This window comes from Lissotriton vulgaris, chromosome 7 (genome assembly GCF_964263255.1).
Source record: "Lissotriton vulgaris chromosome 7, aLisVul1.2, whole genome shotgun sequence".
Classification (NCBI taxonomy): domain Eukaryota; kingdom Metazoa; phylum Chordata; class Amphibia; order Caudata; family Salamandridae; genus Lissotriton; species Lissotriton vulgaris.
The window spans coordinates 1,363,657,743-1,363,680,112 of record NC_141695.1 but is presented as its reverse complement, the minus strand read 5'-3'; the positions used below and the strand labels follow the sequence as shown (position 1 = coordinate 1,363,680,112).

At 45.8% G+C, this 22,370-nt stretch overlaps 1 protein-coding gene across 1 annotated transcript in view; it reads left to right on the top strand.

The window, feature by feature from the left end:
• Positions 1–14,206: 14,206 nt before the first annotated feature.
• Positions 14,207–22,370, top strand: part of LOC147703705 (uncharacterized) — a 180,087-nt gene continuing 171,923 nt past the window's right edge. Inside the window, exons 1-2 of the mRNA XM_086929542.1 lie at positions 14,207–15,571; positions 15,833–16,199. Coding sequence (XP_086785668.1) covers positions 14,207–15,571; positions 15,833–16,199 — 1,732 coding nt within the window. The remainder of the gene's footprint in view (positions 15,572–15,832; positions 16,200–22,370) is intronic.

Sequence of the window (22,370 nt, the reverse complement as noted above, 5' to 3'; positions counted from 1 at the left end):
CTGTATCCTGTTGGACTGGCCTGCAGTGGTGCCTTGCTGAGAACGGAGAGGAAAAGACCAGAGAGGACTTTGTAGACTTGTGCCTGAAACAATCTCCAAGGGCTTGATCGAGAGCTTGCCCCCGGAACGGAACCCCAGGACCATTGGATTCTATCTGCTTGTGCCCGTCTGCTGTTGGGCCTCAGTTCTTATTCCCTCGCCACAGTTGTGATTCAGGTGCCTTCGCCCCCTCCCAGGTCGTGACAGCTCGGAGCTTGGTCGCCCCGCCGTAGAGAGCCCCGCTCATCCCCGAGTCGCTCTCCGCTTCAGTGCCGGGACGCCTGCTCTCCTGTCACCTCGCCGCTTACGGAGCGCGCTGTGCACCTCTCATCTTCTCCAGCCGGAATCTGCACGGAGAGCATTTCATAGCCTCGGACGGTCCGTACGTCGTAACGTACCCGACTGTCTCGCTTTGCGCTCCTGCATACCAAGGCTCGTGCCGCACCTCAAGAAAGGCCTCCCCGTACCGTGGTACCGGAAGCCTGGTGTTGCACCCATCTGCCCGAGAACTCGACGCCCCTCACAGATCCATGAGTACGACCCGGCGTGCTCGTCCCGTAAGCTGCATCAATCCCGGATCGCCGCAACCCTCCACAGTCTAGCTCCTCTGCCTCGCTCCTCAAGGTGGCCTGAGCCGGAGAGATCCTCTGGAGAACCGTCGGCCTCGTTCGGGGTCCGCCCTCACCAGTAGCTGCGCCTGAAACACCTCGGACTTCACCTAGCAAGGTACACTTGAACTCCGTCCCGAGTTCATATCGGATTCAGGGTCCGCAACGTTCTTATTTCCCTGTCATTCTACCTTGTTGAAACAACGAACATTGAAAGACTAAATTTGCCTATTGTAATCTGGTGACCTCGACTCACTAAACGTTATTTGGTCTTGTAATAAGCCTGCTTAAATCTATCTTTTATATAAAGTATACGTATTTTTGATACAACCATATGACTGGTGTCCATTTGTGGTGGGTCAGTGGGTTTACTGTGTGTAATCATGAATGCTTAACTTACTATCGCCCTGAGGATTAGCCTTGTCTGCTCGCGCCACACTACCTAGAGGGTGAGCAGGGGTTATTCGAAGGAGTAGTTCCCTTGCCCTGACGTGGAGCTGAGGGTCCTTGCTTGTCACAAGTGCATACCTGTGTCAACCAGAGACCTCTGGTTCCAACATTCACCCTAAGTTGGCAGGGTATGCCCAGATGTGGGTCCCTGGCTCACTCTGCAACTGAATTCAAGCTAGCCTGGCTGATGAGCGCTGTTACCCCGAAACTGGTTCCAGGTTGCTTGTTTCCGGTCCAGGGAAAACATTGCTTGGCAGTTCAGGCTAGACTGTTCCCATGAAGCACAGGGTCAAGACTGATTTACACATAGATCGGTCTGAACTGGGGTGGCATAGTTAGCTAAAGAACGATGGTGGAGTCAACCCAGATCTGTGACTGGGGGTGAGTGTCTGAAAAGTTTCAGCGCTCCATCCATCATCTCCTTGGGTTTTCTTTGTATGCCCTAAATTCGCAAGGTATGCCCAGACGTGGGTCCCTAGCTCACTCTGCCACTGGATTCAAGCTAGCCTGGCTGATAAGGGTTGTTAGCCCGAAACCAGTCCCAGGATGCTTGTTTCCAGTCCAGGGTAGACATCGCTTGGCAGTTCGGGCTGGACTGTTCCCATGAGGCACAGAGTCAAGACTGATTTGCATATATAGCTGTGTCTGAACTGGGGTGGCAAAGTGAGCTTAAGAACGATGATGGATTCAACCCAGATCTGTGATTGGGGTTGATTGTCTGAAAATTTTCAGTGCTCCGTCCATCATTTCCTTGTATTTGCGTTGTGCCTCAACCAAGACAAAAACCACAGGTTTCGCAAACAACGCCTCTAGTCAAAACTGACTTTAGGTAGACAATGAGTGCACTCAGGGGAGGAGGGAAAGCCTCTACTACTGAGAAAAGCATGCGTATTGTCCATCGTCCCAGTGATATTCCCAACTGAATATTCAGTTGTCCTGAAAACAGCTGACTTGTTTTACTGCTTTGTTGTTCCCGTCTCGCTACTGTTGGTAACTCAATGGCAGTAGGCTAGGAAGCTTTGAGATTATTAGAAGTATCCAGCCAGCTGCCTGCAGGCTCATGTCAGAAATGAATCAAGCCAGCGTTTCATGATGAAAGTGGAGAGCTGTGCGACAGGGTAGTGACAACACAGCTGGGGGAAAAGGACCACACTCCCCTCAGCCCCTGCAACTTCCAACGCGCTCAAAAGCGAGATGTCGACCTGCAACTTTGTAGCCACGTTTTCTGAGGAGAGGGGAGAGCTGTGATATAGCCGAGTGACAGCACCACTGGAGGAAAGAACCACACTCCCCATCAGCCCCTGCGACTTCCAACATGCTCAAAAGCACGACGCTGACCCACGGCGCAGGGCGCGCTTGTGTGTGCACCCGGACAAAGCCCAGGCCAAGGGCAGGCCTGTCAAACACCAGAAGAGGCTGGGCCACCCCTTTAAGCTGCTGGGTACTATGTGCAGCTGCGCACCCATAGGCCGCTTGTAGGCCATGGGGAAGAGGAAGGCCAACAACCCAACCCCCAGGGGAGAAATAATTAACACTTTGGATTCATTCCTGACAAGAGCAGCCAATGTTTTAACTAAAGAAATCAAGCTTACCGAAAGCCATCTCTCAGAGTAGGCAAGGAGCGGCCTGAGGGAACTGTTAGGCCTGCTAATGTGACTTCACTGTTCACTGCCACTTTGGCAAGGCAACCAATTGCACCTAGCACTCCAGATGTTGAGCCTTGCCCAGCTGACGTTGATCCAACTACCCCCACAGAACCCCCAGTTAAGAAAAAATGGGGAAGAGCAAGGAAAAAAAGAGAGCCTCCAGCGACACAAACACTGAAAGCTTGGAGTACTCATTAAGAGATGGTACTTGTAATAGAAATGACGACCTGAGTCATTAAATGGAAAGCATAGTTTTGTCATTATTGCAGCAACTACCGGGCAAGCTATAAATAAAATAGAAGTCTATCCCGCCTCATTGGCCGCATGGGGATAGTTAATGACAACAGGGATGAACAGGGTGTGAGAGAGTTACAACTCCCACTCCTCTCGTTCAGCAGCATCAGAGACTAGCTCAACTAACAGAGGGCACTGGGCGAGGGGAGGGTATACCCTCACAAACGTTGCAATCTGATATCATACTAGATGCACAAAGGTCCAGGAATCCATCTCACATTCCAAAGAGACAGACCAACGTCCTTCTAAGTGGCCTTCGGTACAAGCTGATGAGGTGCCTGGTATGCCTTACCGGCGGGGCATTGGTTCTGCAACACGAAGGGTTATGACATGGGGATGGCAGGGTGTCAGTGAGCAGTTGGAACAAGAAGGCAACAGGGGTCAAAAGTTGGATCTCCCCCCTGCGGCCTGCCAATACCTCCTTATATTGGTTAATACCACTGAACTAAAGACTGAACTAAAGCCTTTACAGTCAGAAACAACAGAGCAGCTTATGGCAAACGTCTTGCACTGGTTGACAAGAAACGCAAGGGTGAATTATGCACTGCATGGACATATGTCCATGGCCAGGAGTCTCGTGAGTAGGTAGGGCCCCAAGAACAATAGGCGGCAAATTTATAGTCGTTAACCTTGATGATTGTAATGTGGTAGAGGACCTGCTAAGAAGGTTGCCTCACACATACACCCTAAGTACACAAATATATGCCCTCCCCCAGGGGATCTTTTTACAAACCCTCATGCCTGGAGACCCTAGGGAATGGATGGAACAGTACTTTTAGCCGTCAATACCCCCTCCAGCTTACGCAGTTTAATATTGAATCTGCCAAGTATGGGGTAAGAACAAGAAAAAGGTTTGAGCCATTGGAAGGTCTCGAGTCATGTGACTGACAGGGTGAGCAACCAAAGTCGTAACAGCCTTTATATGAGTTGGGTATCACTACCCCCAACCTACAGATGGGGGTAAAATTGAAGGTTGAAAGCACCTACAGGTTACAAACAATCATAACTCTATAATAGTAATGTGGAGTGGCTTTGAGTTTGGCAAAGTTTGAAAATTAGCATTGCTCTACATGGTTCTGGATTTTCAGATTATAGCATTGGGGCAGACAATTAGTGCCAGTCAACGTTCACCTTCTACGTGATAGCGCATCTGAAGCGGAGGTTGATGTCTACTTAGGGTCTCATTCAATGGTGGGTAGTAACAGTACACCCATCAAAAATTGGCTGATGTTCGTCTGGAAATATATTTTGTTCCCCACTTCATTTAGAGGTTTGTAGAAGCACTGTGTTTCTGATAGTGAAGCCAGAGATTCAACATCCGCACCAGTACTGGACCACTTGCGGTCATTTTATTTCCAGATTGTCCTGGGCAAGGCACAGGAGCTTGCCTCCAGGTGCCATGTAGCCTTTTCCCACTGTCATGCACAACACAGACACTTGACAGCAAAAACAAAAAATAGTTCCACAGAAGCTGAGAGAGTACTCCTAGCATGCCAAATACCTTATTTTTTGTGCTCTACAAACAACCCTCTGCTTGGAAAACTAAAAAGACACTAAACGGCCTGCCAAGTTGATGATGATAAAAGCAGCATTGTGGAGCAGTTGTAAATTCTTGATTTGTTGGACAAAATGCCTTCACCAGGCCAATTGCTGGAAGACCTGCCAGACAAACAATAAATGGGGCTGTTAGTGCTGTTGGCAAGCCACCGAGTAAAGCAGTACAACTTAATTGCTGAGAACCAGTGTTGCACTTGTTGCTGGCTTTTGTTGGGGATGAGCACTAATTCTTTCTTTGTGTGGTTAAGCTTGAGTTAGGTCTTTGACATCTACTCTTGGATTATGGCAAGATTGAATTTTAGTTGAACTATGTATGTCCCTATAAGCCCTGAACAAACGGCTGCACGCCATGCTTTAAGCATACTAATTAATGTCACTGCCCTTATCAGCCAAAAAGACATCAAGTGGTTAGTGAACAAGATAAAGACCACTGGCAAGAGGTTATATTCTTGAAGGAGCTCAACATGATATAGTGTTGGATTTGGATCTCAAGGAACACATCTTGGTGAAGTGAACTCTTTCTTCATGCAGGACGTACACCATTGCAGGACAGCATACTTGAAACGCCTTCTGAAGGCGAGAGTACTGAGTAGCATTCCATGATCAAATTTGTCGAGGGTTGCACAGCGGTCGATTCAGATGAGACAGAGCTGACTGTTACTGATGATCTGAAGTACATCGTCAACCACTTGTATGGCTTTCACCAATTCTGCCTTGGAGCCTGATCCAAGACTAATAGCTGATTCGCAGGGACTATCACAACTTTCCCGGAGAGTTGTAAAGGTTTAGTGGACAGTAACATAGGTCCTCAGAGCCCATGTTGGACTACTCCAAGGGGGGACAAAATGTGTCAAGTCATGAGAGAGTCTGAGAGGACACCTTTGGTAATGGACGTATTGATGATTTTGAACAGAGGTGTGACATCTTCACCAATGATGTTCTTTGTTAGCAGTGATAATAAACTGTTTCAATGAGTGAAAAATATGAGCAACCTGCTAAGTTTTTAGTAGGATCAGTTGAGGGCAGAGATTGTCATAATAGTAAACACAACAAGATAAAACTGGAGTGCTGAAACTTGTCAAACACTCACCCCCAATTCAAGAGATCTTGGTTAAATCCGTTGTTCTTTTGCTCACCATGCCATTCCAGTTTGGACCCAGTCATATGCAAATCAGTCTTGACCCTTGCTCCCGATGGGAATAGTCCAGCCTGAACTGCCAGACCAGGTCCTCCCTGGACCAGAAACAAGCATACTGTGACTGGTTTCGAGGTATCACCCCATATCAGCCAGGCTAGCTTTAATCTAATGGCACAGCGAGCAAGGGACATAATGGTATCAGGTTCTTTTGATGTTGTTAAATCAATCTGGCTAGACAAGGCGAGTCCAGCAACCATCGAGGAAGAGTGTATCCAGCAAGGGATGGCCTCTCACTCACAGAAACTGGAGAATTACCATTGTACGACTGAGGCCATGAAGAACAAGAGGCTCATGTAAACATCACAGAGGAACTTTCAGTTTCTGAAGAGGAACTCCTCGGAGGCAGTCCCAAGGAGGAGGATTGCTAACACAGAGTATGTCAGTTACGAAGGGAAAGTAAAAACGAATTTAATAATCCAAGATAAAATCTGATTCCCTGAAGTGGGTACCATGATGTAGTAGTTACCAGGTGACTTGCGTGTTAAGATACCCAATAAGGAATTAGCCAGCACCAACCGTCACAAAATTTAAAAAAGCATCTAACCATGGCAGTGCGTTGGTCTAGACAGCTCCTGGTCATGGTTAATTAAGTTTCCCGCTTTTCAAGCTGAACTTCAGACACTCAAATAATGGCTATTGCTATTCTTCCAAAACTCACAAAGATCCTGCCCATGTGTTGGTTTCTGGAAATGGATCAATATGGATAATAGACCATTTTTCCAAGAAAGAGATTTCTAGGGTTATTGCAAGGCCAGGCCATTGTGACTGTAGTCAAATGGCAAAGTGGAACGTTTTATGTTAAAGAAAGCTGCCTATATTTCAGAACTGCAGATGTTTGCCATGGAATGTGCAGTATTGTGGCGTCTCAGAGAATACCAGAACACCCTGATTCCTCAAGTGGGGGGATGTAGGCATCTGTTCTACCGGGCCAAACCGGAGCCCCTGTCATGAAACATGGTGCTGCCCAAATCCAATGAAAAGTGGAAAAGAGGAGAGAGCAGCATTATGGTAAAGTTAGGAAATGAAAGGAAACCTGCAGGTATAAACTCTGATCTGGTACCTGATGCTAGCTAACAACAAAAAACACTCTCTGATAAAGGTTATTGTGAATTTTAAGCCTCACATCCTTATGGTGATAGATTAGAAAGACATCATGATAACCGGAGACACTTTGCCTGCTGGGTTGGTTGTTCTGCTTCTTGCTCCTACCTCTATTGAATTAATTGTAATTCCTATTAACTCTTTCCTCGCAGAATTGATTGAAACACCTACCCACCCTTTACCTGCCCAAATGAGTGTATTTTCTATTGACCTTTTCCCCTCTATTAATTTTGTTCCAGATCTGGTCATTTTAGTTGTTGCTGACCCTTTCCCTGCTGAAATTAGTTCCTTTCTAGTTGTTTTTCTCTGATGGGTTCATGCCAATTCTTGTTGACTGCTTTCTTGCTTAATTGACTCTACTTCCTGTTGTCATTTTTCAAGGCAAATGGAGATTCTCCAATTAACATATAGAGAGAATCTTGATTTCATTAAAGACAACAGAGGCAAACATTATGCAATAACTTTCAAAAATATGTATTATTTCACAAATAAAACATTCCATAGAACTTTAGAAACAACATTGTAACAGTATAGCGACAAAAAGTTAAACTCATTTGAATAAACTTGTTGAATTGATGGTATTGCTTGATGAAGACAGAAACTTCAAAACGAAGAATTGTCTGGAAAAAATAGAAAAGGGTGAATTACCACAAACGATATTCAAAATGTAAGTAAAATAAGCATTGCAAAGGCAACAAAACATCCTTAACATACATATAAAATATCAAAACGAATATAAAATAAAATACTTATTTGCTTAAAACAATATAACATCTCTCCACATGGGTGTGGAGGGTAGGATAATGTTAGCCTCTATTGACTTTAATGAAATCAAGATTCTCTCTGTGTGTTAATTGGAGAATCTCCATTTCATTACAAGACCAGAGGCTAACATTATGCAAGCTTAAAGCTATTTAACGCCACCTGCTCCATCGGTTTAAGATAAAAACTTGCAAAGGTAGTAGCACTAGACCAGTCTGCCGCTTTAAGTATATCCGAAACTGTACCACCAGCCCAAAAGACTTTGCTGCCCATTGCACCTCTGGAAGAGTGTGCCCCAAATTTAGTTCAATCCACTCCAGCTTTAGACATAATGGTTCTTACCCATCTGGAGATAGTAGAAGCAGATATAGCTTTAAAAGGCTGACAAAAGAAATCAGCAATTGATTTTCACCAACTGGTCTAACAACAGACTTAACACTTTCGTAAGCATTTAACCAATTAACAACGCAGTTTTTTTACAATCCTTAAAATAAAGGTAAACAATACTCTCAGACATTGTTTTGGTTCATCTACATAAGTCAAAATGGACCCCTGTCTGAGGGAAAAAATCTGTTTTATATTTCTAATGCTCTAACATCAGATACTCTTCTGAAGGATAAAAGGCAGAGAAGAGTAGCTAAATTCATAGACAACTGTTTTCTAGATAGTAAAGGGTTGTTAGGCCAATACATAAATAAGTCAAAAATAAGATTGACGCTTCATAAGGATTGATATCTAGCCATAGGGGGGCATTTGAGTCTTATCCCTTTCATTACTCTTCGGATTAAGGGATCGCTACCAACTGAAAATTCATTAATCAGTGAGTGTCCAGCCAAAATTCCTGATCTATAACAGCTAACAGTTCGATATAAAGGCCTAATCTAAATAACTCCACTAAGAAATTGGCGATACAAATTATAGGGGCATCCACGGGACCAAAATATTGTTACATGCACCAACTAGACCATGTTTTCCATACACCAGGATATCTTTTTCTTGTTCCTGGTGCCCATGACTCATCCAGTAGGCTTTTAGCCTCCCCTGAAAGGCCTGAATATTTGCTTGATCACCTGAAAAACTCCAAACAGAAGGTTCATGTTTCCTTCTAGAAAGAGACAGGGGCATAACAAAGGCCCCCGCGGTCTGGGGGGCCCTGAGCTCCAGTGGGCCCTTCAGCCCAGTACCCTGTCAGCAGAGCTCCTGAGTATGGTCGGAGGTGGCCCCCTTCATGTACTGTGCAGGTGAGCTCCCTCAAGTTTCGTTACGCCACTGGTAAGAGAAGATGTTGCTCCCCTTCTTGTCCTAGGAGAAGGTCTAAATTAGCAGGATTAAACCTGGGAAATATATTGCTAGTTCCAACGCCCCGGGAAACCATACCTGTGTATCTCAAAAGGGAGTGACCAAAATTATCTAGTAATTCTGTCTCCATGTTTTCAATAATACCCTGTGAATTAGAGGGAAAGGGGGAAGAACAAAACAGTTCCCCATGTCTGATGTTTGAAGTAGAGCATCTACCTCCATCGCTTTGGGGTAGGTCTCCAATTGAAGTAGTCTTCTACTTGATATGTCAATATGTAAGCGAACAGATCCACTTGGATGGGGCCCCATAGGTTCTGAATCTTTTGAAAAACTTTCGGATTCAGTTTCCAGTCGCTTGAGTCCCTTAGAAACCTTGAGTTCCAATCTGCTCTTATAATCTGGTGACCAGGAATGAACCCTGCTTTTAGTAAAGTTTTCTGAGTCCAGAAAAAATACCAAATTTCCTTAGCCATATTGGCGAGTGTTCTGGACCTTGCGCCCTCTAGGGGAATAATATAGGACACAGCTGTGAAATTGTCTGGTCTCAAGAGAACTACGCTGTTCTTTATGGAGGACTTGAAGCTCATCAGTGCGTTTAAATCAGCCATCATCTCTAGACAATGTATGTGAACTAGACGTTCCTCCTGAGACCATTTCCCTCCTGTCTCTGTCAAACCTATTCTCCCACCCCAACCTAGGTTGATTGCGTCTGATTCTACAATGAAATCTGGGACATTCCCGAAGATTGCCTTGCCATTCCAACTGTCCAAATTGTTCCACCACCACAGAAGATCCTCTTGTGCTTCTTGAGACAATGACATCTTGTCTGAGTACCATAGCCCCTTCCTTAAACCCAATGATTTTAATCTCTGCAGGGCCCTGTAGTGTAAAAGACCTGGTGAAACGTCTTGGATAGAAGAGGACAGAAGGCCAACCACTCTTGCTAAGGATATTAGGCTCAGAGTAGCATTTGAAAGGACATAGGCTACTTTCTTTATTTTTGTCAATTGTTTAAGGGTATTTGTAATTGGCTGGTGTTCATATTCACCTTAAAACCTAGGAACTCTAGATTCTGAGTAGGAGTCGTTACAGACTTTTCTGTGTTGACAATGAAACACAGTCCCTCTAAGAGGTCTACTGTCCATTTCATGTGTATTAGTAATTTTTCCTGACTCTGTGACATTATCAGCATATCGTCTAGGTAGATTATAATCCGGACACCCCTTTTCCTTAGAAAGGCTACTACAGGTCTTAGAACTTTGGTGAAGCACCAAGGAGCTGATGATAGGCCAAGGGGGAGACAGCAGAACTGGTAAGTTGTGCTCTTCCATGAGAGCCTAAATATTTCTGAGTTGAAGTCCATTGATATTGTGAAATAAGCATCCTTGAGATCCAATTTCACTAGCCAATCTTTCTCTTGTAGGGTGTCTCTCAAAAGATGGATAACCTCCATCTTGAAGTGTCTATACACCTAGGAAGCTTTCAGCTGTCTTAGGTTTATGACTGGTCTCCACCCCTTGTCCTTTTTCTTTACTAAAAAGATTGTACTCGTGAAACCGTCCCTTGTGTTTCTGACTTGGTGAATGGCACCTTTCTGTAACATTTGGATCACCTACAGTTCTACTAATTCTGATTGTTCTTGATTTAGGATCTACTCTCTGGGTGGGTGTGTTTGATAAGGTGTGACGGTAATATCTATCTTGAAACCACTTACGGTATTGAGTATCCATGGGTCGTTTGTAATTAAACACCAGTTTTGGCTGAACAGCTGTAATCTTCCGCCGACCTTTACAGTGGAAGAAACAAGAGGAATAGGAACACTTACCTTGGTTTCCACCTGTCTGGAATCTGCCTCTGCTGCCACATGAACGTGTACATCAGCCTCTTTATGGGAAGAAGGTATTGGGACCTCTGTCAGCCCAAGCGAAATCTCTACAACCAAACATGCGCCTCATGTTGGATTGAGCCCTGCTGAAGGCTGAAAAATTGAAATATATATATATATTTATTTATAAAGTTTTCTAAAGCGCGAACATGACCAAAATGTTGGTGTCAGAGCACTGTAGAACCTAATTAATAGCATCAAATATACAAGGAGCAAAATATAGAATATACAGCATGAAAAGATAATACAAAGAGACATAGTGAAAACACCAGCAAAGAAATCACATTGGCATGGATAGTCGCCTCAGATAAGAAGGAGATTATTCAGTAGTCCCATTTTTACTTTGTTATTTAAAAGAACAAATAAAGGGATTTATCCTGACCTCTGGGGGAAGAGAGTTCCAAATTCTTGGGGCAAGTCCAGAAAAAGATCGCTTATATGTTTTTTTTGGTTACATTTGGGGGTTTCAGCAGTAGGGAGCATGTACTACGAGAAGCTCTATTCCTTCCCGTATAGCACAAGTTTCTGAGCCAGGTAGCGAGGAGTGTTGTGGTGGATGGCTTTGTATGTCGTGCATGCTATTTTTAGGTGGATCCTAGATTCATAAGGTGGCCAGTTAAGAGAGTGGAGGGCTGAGGTGATGTGATAATTTTTCTTTACGCCTGTGATGAGCCGTGCAGCAGCATGGAGGGTAGCCCTCAACAGTGCTAGTTTTATTTACAGTAGGCAAGCAAGGGCAGCATTCCTATAGTCAAGTTTGGAGATCACAAGAGCCTGAACCACCATCTTTAGATCTGCATTGGGCAGGAAAGGCTTTAGTTTTCTTAAGATGTGGAGATGGAAATTGACCCCTCTGGTTGTGGAGCTGATGTGATTCATCATGGAGAGGTTGTTGTCTAGTGTTATTCCTAGGGATTTTGCTGAATCAACAATATGTGGGGTACAGTTCAAGGCAGTGAGTAGTGGGAGCCAGTCTTTGATGTTAGAGATAGGTTTGGGAGGCAAGATTAATAGGAATTCCGTTTTGAGGACATTAATTTTGAGGTGGTTAAGAGTTAACCAGTATTGAATTTTGTTCAAGATGTTATTGAGAGTGCTGATGTTGTTAGGAGTGGTAATCTTCATGTACATTTGCTTATGATCAGCGTACATATGGTAGGACATGTTGGAGTGTTTGAGGATTTCAGTCAGGGGTTCCATGTAAATATTAAACAGGGTTGGCGAAAGTGAAGAACCTTGGGAAACGCTGATAGTGACCTGTATCTGACCGGATAAGTCATGATTGAGTAGGACTCGTTGAGATCTGTTTTGTAGGAATGAGCAGAACCATTTTAAGACAGTACCATAGAGGCCCATCTTAAGTTCTAAGAGGTTCAGGAGGGTTTCATGGTTGACTGTGTCAAACCCTTATGATAGGTCAAGAAGGATTAAAAGACAGGATTCATTATGATCGAGAAAGCGTAAAGCATGGTCGACAATATGGACCATGGCGGTTTCAGTCCTGTGACCTGGTCTGAAACCAGTTTGGTAGTGGTCGCGGTGCTGGTCAATGTGATCGCAGAGTTGCTGATGAACACATTTTTATAGGCGCTTGGCTAAGGTTGGGGTGCTAGAAATGGGGCAAAAATTGTTGGGATCAGAGAAGTTTTCATCTGGCTTTTTTAGTATAGGTGTGACTTGTCCACTTTTTAGACAGTCCGGCATGGTGCCTTGCATAAGAGAGGCGTTCAGAATTCTGGTCCATAGTACTTTCCTAGTGTTTTAATAAACCTTTCTCCAAAGAGTAAGCATTTGCAGTCACCCTTGCCAATTGTAATGCCCTTTTCCCTTGGGAGAGCTTGGTTTGTTGTTTTTCTATTGATCTTTTCTTTGTTCAAATAATATAATCAAATAATATAATTCAATCACTTCTCTTCCTGCAGGATGTTTCTGCTTCAAATTCATCAAATTCATCATCTCCAATCAGGATTCTAAGTACTTTATTTTGACCTCTCTACTTCTGAACAAATTACAGCTAACTCTGTCAATGTGTGAATAATTTTACATGCTGACTTTTTCCTTTATTTCTGAGTGTGGTTATTCTACCAAATGTGAATTGTGCATTTTCTATTAAGGTTGTAGCTACTGTATTGAAAGTGCAAAATGTTGACTGTATACTTGATGGGCCAGTGGCACCTGCTATTAACTCCAGAATGGACCTACTGTTTTACATGTTAATCTTTTCTCTGTAGCATCAAGTCAATTTACCTTTGTTCTTCTTCATCTCATTCAGCTGTACTGGTCTTTAATAATTTCTGCTCTGTTTTTGGTGTATTCCCATTGGCTTGCTTCATGCTCCAGGCCGAATCTGCAGTGAGTTGAAGTCGCCTCCATGGTTTAAGAACTTCTGCAAGTTCGCGGAGTACCGGTGTTCAAGTGGGCAATATTACATCAAGGTAAGCCCCTTAGGACCACCCCATGGGTCCCACCCGCCTCTAACTGCATGTAATCCACCAATATGCCAGCAATTTGGCCCAGTAGGTCTACTTCCTGTGCATAAATTACAACACTACACCCACCCTGCAATCCTTTTTTCAACTGTGCTGCAATATAGGCCCCCTGTAACAAAAGCAGCAGCAGTGACTCTCATTACCTATGTCTGGCCTTCCTTTGAGAATCTGACCTTCCGACTCACTTTTCTTTCTCTTTTCTTTCTCTTTATCTCTTCTCTAAGCCACCATTGCCTGCCTCAATTTCCTTCCTCTCCTGTGTCACAAAGTCCATTTTCGGTGCACTTACTCTCTCTCCCACTTCCTGTCATCCCTTCCTACCACTGTTCTGTCTTCCTTCATCCTGCCTGACCACGATCAGAAGTTTCCTGTTTTTCTTTTTTTTTTCCTAGAGGGTTGCGTGTCCCGCCGACCAGGACAGGGATCTTGAGGATCTCGTTGAAAAGGTGGCGGAAGAGGCGTTGGAGCCTGACAACATCACAATGCCACCTTTTGAGAGGGAGAGACCCCCTGCACCCTCGCCATCGGCCCAAGACCTGGCCGATGAGATTGCCCAAGCCGCGAAGGTGGACACTGCCATCAGAAATATGGAACAGGCGGCACATCTGGTGGCAGACCACTTATCAAAGGAAGGTTACCCGTGGAGGGGACCTTGGGACAGTGACGATATTATAAAAAGACATCAGCATTGGTTACTGGCCCACTCGACCGACCCACTGGGAACGACAGACATCAGTACAGCCGTTGGAAAAACCACCGTCCACAGCGTGCTGATGCTGACGCAGGTCACGGTGGCCGCTGGTCCTCTACTAACATCGAAGAAGGACAATGGCCAGGAAGTATCATCGACGCCGGACCTGCGCGTGTCCCAGGGGGAAATGGCCGAGATCCGGCTGATGATGTCGTCACTGGGACCAAGGAACGCTCCACGAGAAAGTGCCCTTCCAAGGGGGCTATTTGCACGAGGACAAGACCCCCAAACACCACCAGAACCTGACCCAACCCCAGAGATCTGGCTGGAGACATCACATGAGACAGGGTTGCCGATACCCCTTGTTAAAGATAGGGTGGCGGGGATTTCGGCCAGAGAAATTACACCAACCGAGAAAGCGGAACACAGTCTTCCAATACAGTATAGGAACAAATCGGATTTGGTTCCAGGTCGGGTGGTGAAGAGCAAGACACCTGCTGCACACGCCACACCGAAGACCACAACAACGCCGCTCCTAGCCGTGAACACCATACACGTGCTGCTTACACTGGCCACCCCAAAGGGAGAGCAGATGCCTGAAACAAAACCAGGGCACAGGAAAAAAATTCAGCCCACTCCAAACTTACTTGTGGCCCACACCACACCAAAGAAGGATCTGCCACCAGCAAACACAGTTGCGCAGAAGGCAATGTGGCTGCCCGCGTTCCAATCAGGGGACCCTCCTAAGAGGCCGGCCCACTTAATGCCGATGGACCGATTGGAACTGCCGCCGCAGAGGGCGATACGTAAGGTCACACGCAAAGTCACCCGCAAGGACAAATATTGGCCTGCATATAAGAGACGGCAAGAGACTGCAGAGCTGCCACTGCGAAGAAAAGATCAAGAGGGGTTGACAACTTCTGGTCCTCGAAGGAGGCATGTGCTGGCACAAAGGACCCTTGGTGGAAGCATACAGGCTAAAGGCATCTTTGGAAATGGGGTGAAATATACAGTCAATGTTAAAGGGGCTGTCCCTAGGACGAAGGCTCACAGACACTACTATGGCGGAGAAGAAATAGTAGCAACTGCTCAGCAGGAAGCCATAAGGGAGGGATCCTTACGGGGTCTCTTAAAGAGATCAAATGTATTGGCCAATACTGTTCCACCGGTAACGGCAGAACAGTTAATTGAAGAAGTAGAAATGGAAGGAACGGAGGCAATCCCTCAAACTGAAGCTACACTAAACATAAGGGTGATACATGACATTGTGTTGAATCAGTTCACAGCGGGTCATAGAAAAGGACTGGAGTGGGCAGAGGAGGTGGCCAAGGAGGTGGAAAGTGTGCCAAGCCGCCTGGGAGACCCATTCATGGCAGAGGTGATGGTGCAAGAGGCCGCCAATGAAGTCATGCAACAGGTGGCAGAGAACAAGATGGGGGCATTCCTAGGAGACAGACCCGAGATGGATGATCAGCCTTCCCAGATAAATAAACAGTCTGAAGAGAAAGACGTGCAAGGAATGACAGGGCATGTCGAGAGGTTGGCAGAAAAGGTGGAAGTTAAAATGAGAAAGTTGCATGCGAATGGAGTACAGGAACCAGGAAAATCTGTGAATGTGGATCTGAGATTCAGAACGATGGCAGCAAGGGAAGCTGCAGACACAGAAAAGAAACGCTCTGAAAAGCAGGAATTTCAGGAAATGAAAATGATTGCAGATACAGCAAAGAAAAGAAAGCTAACTACAGAAGAGAATCAGGCTGAAGAAAATGGAAGGCCGGAGAAAGAAAAGTTTGGAGAGGAAGTAACTGAGCAGAATGAACAGAACCAGGTGGCAGGCACAGACAAACTTGAGAAAGTGAAGGGTCTGGTGCAAAAGGCCAAATACAAAACCTCTCAGGAGAAAAAATTAAGGAAGGAGCTAGGACAAAAGGTGAAACCTGAAAAGTACCCGGCAGTGGCACCTAGATTAGGGCCAACAAACAAGAGTGGAGAGAGGAGAAGGCAGCACTTGAAAAGGAAGATAAATGAAGGAGCAGAGCAGGAGTCTTCTCTGGATACAAAGAAGAATAAAGAGAAGGCAGTAATGCCAGTGAATGTGCCAATGGACACTGAAAATGTAGTGTCAATAGAAATAGAACAGAAAGAAGCTCATGATTCCAGCAAGACCATAAAGAAGGCCGGTGAGTGATTCATTCATTTCATGTGGTATGTTGTAGCATGGCCAGCTGATTGAGAATGAGGTGGATGGAGGAACTCAAGTTTAAAAGCATAGAACATCGGAAGTGGTTGTTTGGATGGGTGAGTTGGTGTCTGTGTCTGTGTGACTGCCTTATGTTCTCTACTTTCTACATTGTAGGGCTTTGTCTTCGTGTCAAGTTTCTTACCTGTCTAATTATCGTCTCTCACTCGCAACTAATTTGCGAGTTTGGGAAGCAAAGGGCGTGCACAGCACAAATGAATAATTAAGTGCATCATTTAAAAAAAATGAATTTCTTAATCCCATCCGTCTCACATGCTCAGTAAATGAATAATAAGTTCGCCGTTACATGCAATCACACTCAACCATTGTATGCGCAGCGGTCCTAAACAGTGGCTGTAATGCTGTCCTTACACCAATCCGGGGCACATCCCAACTATAGATGAACATTAATTACGGACTGCAATACTATTGAAACAATAATGTAACCCAGATTGCATTTGACAAATTGTAACTGCATAAGATATGTCCTTTGTTAACCTACAAAAAACGAATAAAAGAAATGTAAACAAAAATGAGAAGAAAAAAGAATTGGACTGAAAAAAATGGTGTTATGGTTCTGGCTCAAACACATAAAACCAAAGAAATTGACCAGCTAATGTTTATCTACGCTAATGCACCAGGGGCCCGATGTAGGTAAATCTACATTTACCACTTCATAAATACCGAATCATACCGAATCGGTATTTATGAAGTGGTAAATTAGAGGGGGGGAGATGTAGGTATTTCAGATTCGGTAAATACCGAATCTGTAAGATTCGGTATTTACCGATTCTGTAAATACCGATTCGGTATCCCCCATTGCTTCCTATGGGCCTTGAAGCCCATAGGAATCAATGGGCTTTACCGAATCGGTAATTACCGATTCGGTAATTACCGATTTGTGCATGGGTGCAGGGGGTGTCACTTTGACACCCTCCAGCACCCCAAAAAAAGGCATGTGAGCCATGTGGCACACAGATATGCCCTAAGAGCATGTCTGTCTATCACATGGCATAGCTGTGCATGCACACATGTGCAGGCACACCTGGATTCGGTATTTTAACACCCAATTGGATTGGGTGTTAAAATACCGAATCTGAAGGGCCTGTGGGACTGAAAGTAGTCCCACCTACATCCCAAATTTAAAAAATCGGTAAAATTACCGATTCGGTATTTTTGCGATTCGGTAATTTTACCGAATCGGTAAAATACCGAATTGGACAAAAAAAGGTCCCCTACATCTCAGTAGGCCAAATACCGGTCGGAAACGGCCGAAATCGGCCGTTTCCGACCGGTATTTGGTACCTACATCGGGCCCCAAGACACTAGATCTTAGGTTCATTCCCTCTGAATCTCTCTTTCGTAGCAAACTGAAAACTTGGTTGTTCTCCATCTCTTAAAATTGCTTTTCTTTCCAAGTCTGCAGTCTATAGCGCCGGGACACCCCCTTTTGGGGGTAGCCGTGCGCTTTACAAGCTTCATAAATAAATAAATGCTGATAGACTACGAGACGTTCTGGCCCTTCTGTCAGGGGATTGGACGCAGTGCTTGGCTGAAAGCCACAGGGTTGGGAAATAAATGCATCCTAAAAGAGCAATGAAATTCACTGAAAAAAAACAATCTAAACACAACAAACAATTGAAATTCGCCAATGGTGGTTAACAGAGAGCACAACGCATGCCATAACTCGTGCATGCTCTGAACGTACTGTGAAAGGTATGCCCAGAACAACCACTATAAAATAGCAGAAAACAGAATCCTGAAAATAAGATGGCTGACAAGTGTAAATCCTAATAGGGAATACATTAAGGTCACAACAAAAACGACTGTGTAGAACCTAGTCAGAAGAACTCGTCAAAATACTGAAAGAGGCTAATCAAATTACTGCTTACACTCCAAACCCAAATATATATAAAAGTGTTTTGTGTAAACAAGATTATGAGTATCAGATGACAATCCGGACAGAATTCATGTGCTAATTAGATTAGCAATAAGCCAGAGTCTTATCGCAGATAGAGTCAGAAATCTGGCAGGCCTTCAATCGCGTACAAGTTAGTTGGCCCATCTGAAGCAGACCCCCCTCCCCAGCGCCTTGAGACCCTCTGGGTGAGTAGTGCGCTATATAAATGCGATGATTGATTGATTGATTGATTGAAATGTGGTTTTTAGAGGTTACTCCTGAGAAAGTGGGTAGGATCACAGAAGAAAACACTCAAAGCCCAAGAGTTCCCCAGCATCATTCAGTAAGGGAAGTGCTCAAGCCCTTGCCAGAATACTTGCAAAGAAAATTAAATAATCAATTGATCACATTTCTGTTCCCAAATGTTTAAACAGGATAATATTGATCCATTGCTGGAAACGACCATTGAATCTTTTTACCAAACAATTAGCCAGTCACCTAGAAACTCACAATTTTTTTGGGTGACGCTCGAACTGCCTTCACAGTGCTCAGTATGTGTTGCTTGATGTGAGGACAAGTGCCTGATGGTCATGGACAGAGGACTGCATCACTGTTATTACTGTTGCATGTGTCCTTGCAATTATATTAGATTGGCTGATTAAGGTAGTGGCATTTTGGACACAATTGTTTAGATCCATCTGCACAAAATAGCATTACCTCCTTGTCCGTCTTCCTCGCCACAGTAATCACACATGAGCCTCCGGCTCCACACAGAACTCCAAGTTCAAAAAAAGAAACAGCGCTCTAGTCTCCCCGCCGTCCTCCAAGATGGCCCCCAGTTGAGTGGCTGGGGTCTTGCCTTAAGAGCCCCTTGTGGCCTCGGGTATTTAGTTGGGGGAAGTTAGTTTGTATTGTAATTTGTTTGTTTCCCCTTTCTTTTGCCTGGCACCGTGTCCTGCTTAGCGGACATTTGGTGCTCTTTTTTGCGGGTTCGCATGGTGTTCCCGCTTCGGATGGCCGCGCCTAAGCTTCCTGCTTAGCGGAAGGTTCATTGTCCGGTGCATGCCCCCTTTCCGACCGTGCATCCTGCTTCTGGGACTCTGCGTGGTCGGATGTTTTGTTTATTACCGGCGCTTGCTGCCTAGCGGCGAGTTTTGCCTGTGATACGCCACTTTCCGCCGCGCATCCTGCTTCTGGGACTCTGCGCGGTCGACTGTTTGTTAGTTGCCTAGCGGCGATTTTTGCCGGTGACACGCCCCTTTCCGACCTCGCGTCCTGATTCTAGGGCTCTGCCCAGTTGGGTGTTTGTTTTCCTTGCCGATATTTGCTCTCTTACCTGGGATCTTGGCGGGGCGATGTGTGGAGTTTCCTTGGTGTCTTCTTTTCCGCGGGAGCCTCTTTAGCGGTGGCTCGCGTTTCTTCGTGCTTTTTGTACTTCGTTAGGGGGGGTGTCATTGGGTGTGTCTATGATTGCTTGGCAACCTGCAGGCTATTTAAGGGGTCAGGTGTTTTCTGTACCTTTCTATTGGTTATTTTGCTCGTGGCTGGTGTGATGGAAGGAGGTTCTTCAAATATGTCTGTTCCTGACTCCTTGGAGGCTTCTGGTTCTGGGAGGTCTGTTACTTCTATGGATTTGTTGCAGAAAATGATTAATTCTGCGGTTGCTACTGCATTACATGACAGGGTTCCTGTTCCTCCTGACAAAAGGGCGCGAGTTGATGACGTTCTGACTGTTGACTCTGACGCTGAGGAGGAAGTTAATGTCAAGGGTTGTTTTGTGCAGGGGGCCAACCTTAAGGAGGTCCTCTGTCACATACGCAAGAACTTGGTTTTCCCTGAATCTGTAGTTCCTGTGGAGGATGACTTGTTTTCGCAATATCAGCGTCCTGAGCCTGATTCATTGCCCCTTCATTCTTCGGTGTTGAAGGTGTTGGAAACCGAATGGAAGGATGTAGACAAAGCTTCCTTTCCTCGTTTCCTGAATAAGCGATATCCTCTACAGGATTTTTCGGTCAAGTTTCCTTCCTCAGTCAAGGTGGATTCCTTTATGGCCAGTATGACTTCCCATGGATCTGTGGTCTCTGAAGATTACTCCCCTGCTGACCCTGTTGATCGGAAGGTGGATGGTGCGGTGAAACACACTTTTTCTGCTGCTAATTTTTCCATTGGGGCGGCAGCCTATTCTTCTTACACCATCCAGTCCTTACTGAAAGATTTTCAGTCTCTGTCGGAATTGTTGGACCAGGGGGAGGATGTTTCTTCTACCCTGGCGATTTTGCGTACTGGGTCGTCATTACCAGTTCCAGGTATTACCTTTTGGGCTCTGCTCTGCTCCCAGGACCTTTTCTAAGATTCTGGCTCCTCTTATTGGACATTTACATGGGGAGGGCATTAGTGTTTTTCCGTATCTGGACGACATTTTAATTTCTGCTTCTTTTCTTCCTAAGGTGGAGTTACATGTCCAGAGGGTGTGCCATGTCCTGGAGCATCATGGGTTCCTCGTGAATGTGCCGAAGTCCTACCTGGTTCCTGCGCAGGAATTGAATTTCATTGGGGCTCTGTTCAGGACTCAGTTGGGGATGGTGTTCCTGCCCCCTCCCCGGATTCTGTCCCTGATGTCTGCAGTTTGTGCCCTGTTGTTGGGGCATTTCATCCTGTGAGCCTGTGGTTGAGGGTTCAGGGTCTGATGTCGGTGTCTTTGTTGACGGTGCCGTGGGCTTGCCTCCACATGTACCCCGTGGTGTCCCAGATTGTGTTGCATTGGGACCCCTGTTCCCTCGATATGAGTCTTTTGGTTCCTATGTCGGAGGATGTTCGGGTGGTTCTGGGTGGGTGGTTGGACGAAGGTCATCTGTCCAGGGGCCGCCCCTTTCTGATTGTTCCCACCCGCGTGGTCACTACCGATGCCAGCCTGCTAGGGTGGGGTGCTATTCTGGGGGATTCGACGACTCAGGGGGTTTGGCCTCAGTCGGTGTTATCGTGCTCTTCTAGCTACAAGGAGCTGAAGGCCGTCCTTCTGGGTCTGTTGGATTTCTCGGATCTTGTTCAGGGTCACCATGTGCAGATCCGGACGGACAATCTGGTGGTGATGTCTTATGTGAACCATCAAGGAGGGTGCAAGGTTCAATCCCTCAGTTGCCTCAGCCGTCGGATTTGTTGTTGGGAGGAGGTGCATCTGGAGGCCCTATCTGCCATTTACCTGTCTGGTGCGGAGAACACTGTGGCGGATTGTCTGAGCTGGTTGTTTCCTTCCATGGGGTCCTTGTCCCTCACACGGTTGATGTTCAGGAGGTTGCAGGAGATGTTTGGCTGTCCGATTGTGGACCTGTTTGCCGCCCAGTACAATGCCCAAATCCGATGCTTCTGCACGATTATGCCTTGCCGGGATGCCTGGAGGGTGGACGCACTTTCGTTCCTTTGGCCGAAGGGTCTATTGTATGCGTTTCCCCCTGTTCCCCTGATTCCAGCTGTCTTGCAGGAAATCAAGAGGGAGGGGTCCTTTGTGCTTCTGATTGCTCCGTGTTGGAAGCGTCGCCCTTGGTATCCCCTGCTGTTGGAATTGGCCGTGTCTCCGGGATGGGCCTTGCCATTCGTGCCTTATCCTCTGATGGGTCCTCTTCTTCCTCTACCTGTGTTCCGTTCCCTGGGTCAGCGGGCCTGGCTCTTGAGAGGGATTCTTTGATGCGGGAAGGTTGTTCTGTGACTGTGGCTGGGGTCATTCAGCAGTCCTGGAGACCTTCTACACTAAAGTCCTACGCGAAGCACTGGGATAATTTTGCTTCTTGGTGTGTGGGTCGCGACCTCTCGGTAGCTTCTTTGGACCCGGCTAGCATTTTGGATTTTTTTAATGATGGTTTTGTTTTGTGATTGGCCGTTTCGACTCTTCAGGCTCAGTGGGCCGCCATTCGGGCATTTCATGTCTTCCCTTTGGTTTCAATTTCACCATTGGTTACTAGACTTTTTAAATCTCTCTCTTTCCAACGCCCCGTCCTATCATGTGTCCTCCTCCTTGGGTCCTTCCTTTGGTTTTGTGTTCCTTACAGTTGCCTCCTTTCGAGCCGTTGGAATCGGTGGACTTTAAGTTTTTAACGCTCAAGGTGGTATTTCTGGTGGCGATTGCTTCTGTCAGGCGTATGGGTGAGTTGGGTGCTTTCCTTCATTCTGCCCCATTTTTGTTGGTTTTGTCGGATCGCGTGGTCTTGCGCCCTCATC